Source organism: Chinchilla lanigera, unplaced genomic scaffold (genome assembly GCF_000276665.1).
Source record: "Chinchilla lanigera isolate Chin_1 unplaced genomic scaffold, ChiLan1.0 scaffold00002, whole genome shotgun sequence".
Lineage (NCBI taxonomy): Eukaryota > Metazoa > Chordata > Mammalia > Rodentia > Chinchillidae > Chinchilla > Chinchilla lanigera.
The window spans coordinates 50,318,585-50,330,610 of NW_004955403.1; the positions used below are offsets into that span (position 1 = coordinate 50,318,585).

A 12,026-nucleotide genomic window follows, 5' to 3' on the forward strand; every position below is an offset into this window, starting at 1 on the left:
TTTTTTTTTTCTTTCTTTTTGAGACAGGGTCTGGCTATGCAGTTCAGGCTGGCCTTGAGCTCACTTTGTAGCCCAGGCTGGTCTTGAACTCGCAGCTATCCTCCTGCCTCCCCCTCCCATGTACTGGGATTATTAAAGAATTTTCTATTTTAATTTTAGTATATGTGCTGCTAAAGTGAGCACTATTTTTTTTTTCTGAGCACTATTTTTTAAGACTAAAAAATTTAACATTTCCAGCCATTTAAGGAAGAAATACTGCGTAATTAACATTATAGTCCTAAGATTTTTCCCTTCCTCTTTGAAGTAAGGAGTTCCATCATGCACATTCGTATAATTTTTATGCTTTAATTTTTTGTTGTTGTTTTTTTGAAACGGGGTCTCACTGTGTTGCCCAGGCTGGCCTCAGATTTGCAGCAATTCTCCTGCCTCAGCTTCCTGAGTGCTGGGATTACAGGCATGAGCTACCATGCCCAGCTGGTTTAATCTTACTATAACTATCAGTCTGATAAGGAATCATGTTTGTTTGTTTATGTGTTTTAACACTGCATTTAAAAAGGGAATTCTATTACTTCAGTAATTTTTAGCAGTTTTAGGTCTCTTCTCATTCCATTTTGTTTTGGGAGAGGATGTAGTAAGTAGGCATTTATTTAGTATTTTACTTGTGCCAGCATAAAAGAAAAATAAGGAGAAATTTGAATGAATGGTTATATGAACTTAATTCAGAACTATTTGTAGAAATATGTACCAGGGCTTTTTTTTACCCCTTCAATGACAGGATGCAGGTCAGAAGTATTTTGGAGCTACTATGTGTAAGTCTTGTGGCATGATCTACACTGCTTCTAATCCTGAAGACGAAATGCAACATATCCAGTATCATCACAGATTTCTGGAGGGAATCAAATATACAGTAAGTCAAAAACAGTTTCTTAGTTTTTTGTAAAAGTACAACTGCCTTAAAAGAGACATTTATTTCCATTATATGGCAAAAGATCAGCCGGGTGTGGTGGCACACACCTGTAATTCCAGCACTCAGGAGGCTGAGGCAGGAGGATCATTTCAAATTTAAGGCTAGCCTGGGCTCCAAAGTAAGCTCAAGGCCAGCCTGAACTACAGTGAAACCCTGTTTTAAAAAGAAAAAAAAAAAAAATCAAAAGGTAAATATTTCATTGTCTACAATTTTTTTGTGCTTAAAATTTGAGACTAAAGACTTTTAAAAAGTAAGATTTTGTTGTTGTTTTGCAGTTCTGGGAATTAAATTCTCGACCTCATATATGCTAGGTTAAGTACTCTGCCACTGACCTATATCTCCAGCTCAAAAGTTAGCTTTTAGTAATACTGTTTCAAACTAATGATCCCAGTATAAGAGAAGTATTGGCCTAAGTTGAGTACTTGAGTACCCTACATCCTGATCCCTGGCTTTCTGAGTAGAGCTCAGCAGATGAGATACAAAATGCAGACTTAGCCGGGCACGGTGGTTCAGGTCTGTAATCCCAGCACTGGAAAGGCTGAGGCTCAAGGCCAACCTGAACCCACACAGCGAGACCTTGTCTCAGAAAAAGCCGAAGGATAAAAAGAAGCTCCCCTAAAAAATCCTCAGACTAGAGCAGAGCCCCTCTTCCCTACTGTACCTCTTTTGGGATAACTTTCGGAATAGCAGCCCCCCTACAACCACTGCAGGCTTTTTCTGCTCTTCATCAAGCACCATTTTAGTCCCCACACCTCCTAACATTGACCTCACCTTTATGATTGTACCCTCTACTCAGATACATCCTTTTCTTCTATTTTTATTGCCATCATTTATGTCTTTATAATACTTTTAGCCTGGTTTATTAAAACAGCTTCCTTGCTGGGATTCCACAGTGCTCTTAGAGTACTTAAAACAGGTTTAGTATGATCCTGCATACTTTAAGAAGGAGAAGGCTCCCACCAGCAGTTAGTTGCCACTTAATCTGGCCTCAGCCTTTCAACTATGTGACCGAAAATGTGTATATATGTGTAGTGTAATTCTTTCCCACGATAATGTGTTTTCTATATATCAGCCAGAGAATTCTTTTCTAAAATAGAAATAAAATTTTGGGGGCTGGGGATTTAGCTCAGCGGCAAAAGCACTGCCTGGGCAAGTGTAAGGTCGTGAGTTCAGTTCCCGGTACCGAACGGAAAAAAACCAAAAAAAAAAAAAAAAAGAAATAAAATTTTGTCATTCTCTGCTTCAGGTTTAACAGTCCTATTTTCTCAGTCTGCTGTGCAGCTGGGATTACAAGTGTGAACCATCACACTGGACCTCACAGACTCTTTTATGAAAGCTTCCCTCAAACTCAGCTTAGCCTGCTGCCCACCCTGAATAATTCAGCATGTCTTTCTCTAAGATTTGACGGAGGACTCTTATTTGACCTTGCTTTGTTTATAACAGAGTACATATATACATGTCTTCTGTATGGTGTCAGCCCCTTGAGGGCACTTGTTTTAAACATCTTTTATTTGTCATGTTTTAATTAGATTTCATTTTTTTATATCATTGTTTGACCTTCGCTCCTCTCCAGATGAAATCACTTAATGTATTTTTTAGTTTGTTTTCTCTTCATAAATCAAACCTTTTTTTTTCCTTTGGCAGGGCTGGAAAAGAGAACGAGTGGTGGCAGAGTTTTGGGATGGAAAGATCCTGTTGGTCCTGCCACGTGATCCAAGTTACGCTATCAGAAAGGTGTGGGGCATTATCTTTTTAATTTTATCATTCCCTCACCTGCAAGAAATCAACCTGTGTTGAAGTGTAAAACACTTTCCTAATAGACAAGCCATTTTGGTGCATAGTCATGGAAGACTTCTGTAACAGTTCACACAAGACCAAACTTGGAATCCCAAGAAAAAGTCATTTGGAGAAGAGAGAAGCCACATAAGGCACTGCCGCCTTTTACCTTTGTCTTCTACTTGTAAAAGCTAAAAACTGAACTTTTCAGCTGTGTGTTTGTGGCACATGCCTGTAATCCTGGCACTCGAGAGACTGAGGCAGGAGGAATACCACGAATTTGAGGCCAGCGTGGGCTACATTGTGAGACCCTGTTTGAAAAAAAAAATCTTTTCAGTGTTGAGAAAGTAATGGCCCCTCATCCATTTCTTACGTTGATGTTGCCTGTATCTCTTGGGTTGGATATTTAGCCAACATGAAGAGTAAATAAAGGTAAAATGAATGTGTTAGGACCTCCTCTGCTTATCTTACCCAAGACCTGGATTCTGCTAAAACATGAACTTCTGCTAAAAGTACCCTTTAAAATAGGTTCTTAAAGCCCTATTTCTAAAATACCAGATACATGCATTAGTAGTGAAATAATTTTCTGGATGGTAAATTTAGGAAATAGAGGTAAAAGTGGCTAAAATGATAGTAATCATACGTTTTAAATAAACATATATATTGTTTGTATAGAGCTTTTTAAAACAAATTCACCTTTTGGTTTTTAACATCATTAGATAACAGATGTCCAAGAACTTGTTGATTATGAACTGGGCTTCCAGCAAGTTGTTCCCAAATGTCCAGAAAAAGCCAAAACTTTTCTCTTTGTTTCTGATGATAAGAGAGTAGTTGGGTGTTTAATTGCAGAGCCAATCAAACAGGTATGTTACATGTTTCTTAAATTATTAGCATAATTTGTGCGCAGAATAAAGTAATTGGAATAAGTCTCAAACATTTAAAACTGGTGCCGTTAATGACTTTTTTCCATTAAAGTCTGTGAGTAATGAAGCCATTTATTCATACTATATTTGATATCATGCTTTTATAAGCAGGGTAAGTCAGTTGTACATTCATCTAATCATTTCACCTACAGGTAGCTATTTCTGTACTTAGAAGTGTATAAAATATAATTTTAGATAAGCAAATCTGTAGATGGTAGTCCATTTAGATAGTCAGTACTTATCCCTTAATTAGAATCTTTTTAGGTACTAACTAGCAATGTTCTGATAAACATTGTCTGTATTATTAAAAGTTAGAAAAGCATCTGGTTTGTATCATTAGCAGTAAAAGTGCTCACTTTAGTTTTTCTTTCTCTCCCATGACCAGCCTTATTAAGGAGGCACTGACAACTGAAAATTATGTATGTCACAGTGTACAATTTGATGTTTTGATATATGTATACATTATGAAATTCCTAAATCAGGCCAATTAACATGTTCATCACCTTTTTTGTGATGAGAATATATATCTACAGTCTTAGCAGTTTTCAAATGTTCATTTAACTAAAGTTGTAATGCGATACCATAGATCTCCAGAACTTATCCTAGGTGAAATGTTGTACTTTTTTATCAACATTCTCCATTACCTCCATCCTCTGTCTGCTTCTATAAGTTCAACTTTTTAGATTCTACATTTCTTAGGTCATGCAGTATCTGTCTTTCTGTGCCTGGCTGATTTTGCTGAGTGTATTGTCTTATGGGTTTCTCCAGTGAAAGGGTTTCATCTTATTTTATATATATATATATATATATATATATATATATATATATATATACACATACATACATACACACACACAATTATATTTTTTTCTCCATTTTTTCATTATCGAACACTTAGATTGATTCTGTGTCTTGGCTGCTGTGTGTAGTGCTACAGTGAACCCAAGAAGGCAGACAGCTCTTTGAGTTTTTCCTTTTATTTCCTTTGGACCTGTACCTAGAAGTAAGAGTTGCTGGATCATATAGTAGTTAATTTTTTGAGAGACTTCCGTTCGGTTTTCCATCGTGGTTCTACTAATCTACATTTCTACCAGCAGTGTACTGCATAAGGTTTCCCTTTTCTCTGTATCTTTGCTAGCATTTGACATCTTTTATCTTTTTTACAATAACTATTCTAACAGGGATAAGGTGTTATTTCATTGTGGCTTTAAGTTGTATTTCCCTCATGGTTATAATGTGGAACATTTCTTCATATACTTGTCGGCTATTTGTCTTCTTTTGAGAAATGTCTAGTTAGGTCCTTGTCCCTTTTTCTAATCAGGTTGTTTTCTTGCTATTGAATTGAGTTCCTTATATATATATATTCTATCTTTCTTTTAATGTTGTATATCACACTGTGTATATTGAACCATTCTTGTATCCCACGGATGAATTCCACTTGATCATATGCAATGATCCTTTTAATGTGCTATTAAATTTGATGTTACTATTTTTACGATTTTTGCATCTGTGTTTATCAGGGCTACTGGTGTATGATTTCATTTTTGTATAGTATCCTTGTCTGGCCTTAGTACCAGGTTAATCCTGACCTTGTAAAATAGTTTGAAAGTACAAAGCATGTAGTTGGGTCTTGTTCTTTTCATTCATTCCCCCACTGTTTTTTTTTGTTTTGTTTTGTTTTTTTTTTTTGTTTTTTTGGTACCAGGAATCAAACTCAGGACCTTGTGCTTGCCAGGCAGGCACTTGTGCCCCTGAGCTATATCTTTGCTTCCCCCACACTCTTTTGATTGGCATATTTTGGTCACTTACATATAAAACAATTAGATAGATCAGGACCTTCTGTTAATTATTTTCTGGCCCTTTGTTTCTTTTTCTGTCTTCCTTTGTGATCCATGCTCTGTAGTTGCATGCTTTGGTTCATTTCTCTTTGTCTTTTATATGTTTTGGATAGAGTTTTGCTTTATGGTTAGCATGAGGCTTCCAAAACAACTTGAATGGTGTACAACAGCTCTGCACTTTTATTTCCCCATGACCCACACACGTACTATGTTTTAGAGGACAGTGTTCACCTCTTTTATATTATGTATTAATAAGGCTTTTCTTTCTTTGATCTTAAAGAGCTGCACTGCTTGTGTAGTGATAATAGGCACATATAGTCAACTAACTGATACATCTTTTACTCATTCTCAGTTATAAAGCCAAGTTTTCTTTATAGTAGCTAAAATTTAATTAAATGTACTTCTGTCAGAACAGGTATGGCCAGGCATGGTGGCCAGCCTAAACTGCATACCTGTAACCCTAGAACTTGGGAAACTGAGGCAGGGTAGTTGCTGCGAGTTTGAGGCCAGCCTGGGCTCCAAAGTGAGTTCAAGCCCAGCCTAAACTGCATAGCAAAACCCTGTCTCAAAAAAAAAGAAAAGGTATAATAGGAAATGAAAAAGACAAGACCAAATGCTGGCAAATTTGGAAACTAGATCTCTCACACATTTGGAGTAGAAATACAAAATGTTATAGCCACACTGGAAAGAATTTGACAGCTTCCAAAAAATCTGAACATATGTTTATACTTATGACTCAGCAGTCATATACCTGAGCATTTATTACAGAGAAATGATTGAAAACATGTCCACACGAAGTCTGCATATAAATGTTTATAGCAGCTTTATTTGTAGTAGCCACAACCTGGAAACAAATTAAGCTTTAGTAGTTAAATGGTTAAACAAACTGTAATACACCCATATAATGCAATATTACTTAGCAATTATAGATATTTGTAACAGTATGGATGGATCTCCTGGGTATTGTGCTGAGTGGGAAAAAAAAATCTCAAAGGTCACATGCTTTATGAATCTATATGACATTCTCAGAATAACAAAATCATAGGGATGGAGAACAGATTAATAATTGCCAGGGATTACTGGAGCTCATGGGGAGTGGAATATGATTCTAAAGGGGTAGCAAGAGGAAGACCTGTGGGGATGTAGTAATTCTGTATATTGATTGTGGTGGGAGCTAAATGAATACAGATTCCTGTGATGAAATGTCATGGAACTATACAAACACATGCTAATACTAATTTCTTGGTTTAGATATTGTGGTATGGTTACAAAAGATGGCAAAAACGGGGAAGGATACATGGACTCTCTGTTTTTTCATCTTGTACATCTATAATTATTTGAAAATAAATTTTTTTTTTTAAAATTTAATATCAAAAAGCTGGGCATGGTAGCACCCCTATATTTCCAACAGTCCTAGTGGTTGAGGGAGGAAGCTTCCAAGTTTGAGCCCAACCTGGGCCAACTTAGCAAGACTTCCGTCTCAAAATAAAACATAATAAAAGAACTGAGGATATAGCCTAGTGAGAAATCCTAGTACCAGAAAAAAGTTAGATATCAAGCAGGTTACCTAGTTATGAGTAAAAATCTTTAGTGTTGAATTTGTTTTTAGGTTATTATATATACATTGCAAGACGGAGGTAATAGAGGAAGTTTAAGAGTTGACTTTTTAAGTTTTTCATTAAAAAATTTTTCATAATGTTATGGAGTGGACTACAATGGGGGGGTGTTTCGATATTGCTGGTATTTTGTGAGCATTGTGTGACTAATTGCATAAGATTCCAAGACATATTAAAGAATTTTAATACTTTTGGGTCATATGATTAACTTCAGATACTAAGGTTTTGTGTAAGGTATTAAAAAAAAAATGTGAGCTCATCTAGCTTTTTACCTATAGCAGCTTCTGTGTATCACTGCAGGCCTTCCGTGTCCTGTCTGAGCCGACTGGCCCAGAATCGTCAGGCTCTAAAGAATGTTCCAGAGCCTGGCAATGTTCAAATGTACCAGAACCTGCAGTCTGTGGGATAAGTAGAATCTGGGTTTTCAAACTGAAGAGAAGAAAGCGCATTGCAAGACGACTGGTTGATACTCTCAGGTAAGAAAACGAAATGGGCCTCAACCTTGAACCTTACATTCTTAGCTCTCCCAGAATCTCTCTTGATTCCTGAACCAAAGGGAAGGACGTTGACAAGATGCTTCTCTACAAATGCTGTCAAAGTCAGGATAAAGTCCTGCATTGGTACTGAAAAATGCCAGGCATACAACATTCCAGGCTAGTTTTTTTTTTTGTGGTAAAGTCCTAGTTTAACTTGTTACAGACCAATACTTTTATTACAATAAAATGATGCTTATATCTTAATTGAAGTCAATTATTTTTTAATTAAATAATGTGGATTTAATAAAGAGTTTAAATTATGTTCATGTTTAATCAGAATTTCAAGTTGATTCCACTGTTAAAAACATCTTTTCTCTTTTTCTAGGAATTGTTTCATGTTTGGCTGTTTCCTCAGCACAAATGAGATCGCATTTTCTGACCCAACACCAGATGGCAAGTTATTTGCAACCAAGTACTGCAACACTCCTAATTTCCTTGTATATAATTTTAATAGTTAAAGCCAATTTCAACTATAAAACAGTTACTGTGTGGATAAGTTCAGATAACTCCTTATACAATATAAACAAATTAATACCGAGATACACCCCTCCCCGTAGTTCTGTTCCTTATGGTTTGGAGAGTCAGGGATAAGTTTGTTGTAAGGAAAAATCTTTGGATAATATACGGATTAGCACTCTAAGTCTGTAATTATGGAACATTATACTTGTAATTGGAAAATTTCTGGCTTCCTATATAAGAATATTGACAAAACAAACTGGTTTCTGCAGAAATGTCACCACTTATCTTTTCTACAGGAGCGTCTTTTTAGACCAGGATTAGGATTCTCTTGCTTCATCAGAAGCAGAGAAGCAAATCTAAACCCTGGCAAATAATTTCTATGCCCAGTTTTAAAAGATAATTTGTGAATTCTCTATAGAGTTCTCACTTTACATGAGTTATTTATAGTAGTTTTCAGTTCGATATATTTAGAGACTATTTTGAATTTCTAATTAGTAATAAGAAAAGATAAGGAATGAGTAACATATGCCATATCCATTTATGTAAAACAAATGTATAGTTTAGCATTTTAATTTTTTTGAAAAACCAGATACACACCATCAGATTTAATTGAAATTATACTTGCTGCACTATTGTCATATCATTAATTTTTATTACATAAAAATATGGGTAATGCTGCTTATATTTAGGTAATTTGTTACTAGTAATTGAGGTCATTAACAAAATGAATGGCTACTTGGATTGAATGACTCATTTGTTTTCATGTTTGCATTTTTTTTTTTTTTCCTGCTTGTTTAAAATATACCTTGTTTTGAGCTGTCTGGCAAAAGTCTTTGCAAAATGTATGGTAACAGACCAAGGTTAGTAAATATGTCTAAGCTGATGAACCAGAGAGGATTATGATGGCCTATAAACACTGTATACCTAAATGTACACATTGTTGTGCATAACTTTTGAATGTTTTGAAAGCAAAAAAGTAATTCAGATTGTTTTGAGGTTTGTTTTTTTTTTTAAAGTCATTTAAAACTGTTCTCTGGCAATAAGACTTTAAGGAAGTAGTTTTCCAAGTTGTCTTGCTCTGTGGCTGATTTGTTCAGATGTAGTCTATATTTGCCTATAAGCTGAAGTGGTTCTAAAATTTAAAAGCTGGTGTTCTAAAAGGAATGTAGGAATGTTAAAATGACTGCAGTTATGCAAATATTTTAATGCTATTTTCTGCACTGCTGTTTTTAAAATTCTTTTATTTAAAAATGTTTATTAACATTATATTGTTTGGTCAATGCTTTTATGATGAATCATTAAAATTCTTAACATTTTGTTTGTTCTCTAATGCAATTGAATGCTCTTATTTTTAAATAGTACTCTGTGGGAGAAAATTTTTTCAGTAATACAGTGATTTGCCAAAAGCAGCAACTTCCCCATAATACTTCCTTGGGAATGGGTATAAACATTCCTTCAGATTAATTTAAATACAATATGCGGCATTGGTGATGTAGTGGTGAGCATAACTGCCTTCCAGATTAGTTTAAATACATTCAAAGTTCTTTTGCAACTTGATTCACTTAAGTATGTCTTAGACATGTATTGCAATTATCTTTCTATGTTAAATGCATGCCATGATTTGCAGCTGATGCTGGTGGTGGTTTGGTGGGGTGTATCCTTTTTTTTTTGAGATAAGGTCTTGTTGTATAGTCCAGCTTGGCCTTGAACTACGTAGCCCAGCCAGCCTTGAACTCCTGCCTCAGCCTCAAGTGCTGGGCTTACAGGCGTACACAACACCCAGCTCATTTTTTTGATCAAAGTACAACATACTAGAAGTAAGTGCATGTGGGGCCCACATAGCGGATACCCTAGTAGCAATGAGCACGACTGGCAGCCAGATTTTGGCTTCTAATACCTTTCTCCAAAAAAGAACTGGAGTTCCTTGGGAAAATGTTTCACTGTAGGGTTGGGGCAGTGAATGTATAAGATGAGCCTAGAATATCTGGGAATGTCAGAAACTTGAAAAGTGCTTAAAAAGGAAACCCTCAATAATAGAGGCCTATCAAAAGGACAGAGAAGTCAATCAAAAGAGCTCCCAATGGCTGGTCCTGGAATAAGTTGAGCAATAAAACAGTCTAGAATAAATGGGGAATAATAAATTTCCTGTGCAGAAAAACTCTAAAAAATTCATATAGACACTTCCTAAGAAGGGCCTGTACGTAGTGACTTCTTCCCAGTAGTAAGTACAGTGTGAGAAAGAGACTTGACAAACACTCCCTCTGCCAGGTGATCAGAGTCAACATCGAGTCTTGTCATGTTGGCCTTTGATGGTATGTGATGAAAAAGGCAGTTTAGCTGTTATGGTTGATATATTGCCTTAACTTCAGGAATCTAAGAGTTTAACTAAACAACTCAGCAGTTTTATATCCTGGAGTAAAAAGGACATGCCCTTTTTGCTCTAGGATGTTGTTTATTGTGTCAACCTAAAATGTTTAAAAGATTAACTAAATGAGCAAGGGGCTAGGGCCTTTATTTTGTATTTATCTTCAGCCTGTGCAAGATGAGGGCAGAGATTATGTGAGTGCTACATGTCCCCTGGGTGTGGGTAGCCTGCTTATAATATAAGGGGGGGAAAAAGGGTTTTTTTGGTTTGTTTTTTTTCTTGCTGCTTTTGCTGTCTTGTGCAGCCTTAAAGTGTTGCCCCTTTGTCCTGCCACCCTGCCTTAGAGCCAGCTGATTATCGACTAAAACCTCCACAAACTGTAAGCTAAATAAACCTTTCCTTCCTTCATTTTGGGCATTGGGTATTTTGTCTCAGCAACAAAAAATAACCAGAACATCTATCTTCTTCCCGAAACACATACAGACAAGCATATGACATCCCATTTGAGGTATTCCATAGAGTACCGACCGTACACCTTGCAACTGTCAGTGTCATCAAAAACAATGAAAATCTGACAGACTTTTGTCACACCTAAGGGGGCATGACTCCTAAAAGTAATGTGGTATAGTGGAATAGGAAATACACATTAAGTGAACACTAAATCTGAGGAAAGTATGGCCTTTATTCAATCACATATCAATACTGGGTCATTAATTGTGGCATATACTAATTGTGATGTAAAAAATGTTTTTATCACAGGAAGTAAGGTGTGGAGCATTGGGAACTCTTACTATCTTTGCAGCTTTTCTGTAAATCTGAAACTATTCTTTCAGTTACCTTCTTAAAAATTTATAGTTCAGTGAGTTATCACAAAGGAGATCACCTTTATAAATACCCAGATTAAAAAAATAAAACATTGCTAGCACCTTAAAGCTTTCTTCTACCCTCGTAAATCTATCACGTTATTCAAATGTAAACTATTTTTTTACATCTAATAATTCAGTTTTTGAGCTTCTGTAAATTGAATTTGTATGACGCATCCATGCTGCATGTAGCTATAACCCATTTTCATTGTAACATAATATTCTATCCCAAGAATGACGTATAATGATGCAGTGTAATATCCCATCCTTAACTTGATGTTTCTTACTTAACTGATACTTAGGATTTTCATGTATTCATGAATGAGATTCTGTATCTGTAGGACCAGTCGTTTCTGGTTCTTAATCTATGGTAGTTTTTTTTCTTTCTGTTGTCTTGCTTCAGGCTTACCAATTTTACTAGTATTTTTGAAGACCCAACTATGCTTATTAGCGTGTTTTAATTTTATTATTATTTTTGAGCTTAGCATGTTTGCTATTATAGGCTTGTTTTCATTTCATATTTTGTTTTTAAACTCTTCTAAAAACTTTTGTATTTATAATCTAAATGTTTATGTCCCCACAAAATTCCTGTTGAAGTCCTAACCCTGCAGATGATATTAGTAGGTGGGACCTTTGGAAACTGTTAGCTTATGAGGGGAAACCCTGAAAGTAGGATTAGTGCC

At 35.7% G+C, this 12,026-nt stretch overlaps 1 protein-coding gene across 2 annotated transcripts in view; it reads left to right on the forward strand.

Annotated features, from left to right (window-relative positions):
* Esco2 (establishment of sister chromatid cohesion N-acetyltransferase 2) overlaps positions 1–9,431 on the forward strand; it is a 21,290-nt gene extending 11,859 nt beyond the window's left edge. For both annotated transcript variants that reach the window (XM_005373754.2, XM_013514290.1), the window contains exons 7-11: positions 776–907; positions 2,612–2,701; positions 3,463–3,606; positions 7,421–7,596; positions 7,982–9,431. In XM_005373754.2, the coding sequence (XP_005373811.1) occupies positions 776–907; positions 2,612–2,701; positions 3,463–3,606; positions 7,421–7,596; positions 7,982–8,114 (675 nt within the window). In that variant the 3' untranslated portion in view covers positions 8,115–9,431. The remainder of the gene's footprint in view (positions 1–775; positions 908–2,611; positions 2,702–3,462; positions 3,607–7,420; positions 7,597–7,981) is intronic.
* The last annotated feature ends 2,595 nt before the right edge of the window (positions 9,432–12,026 follow it).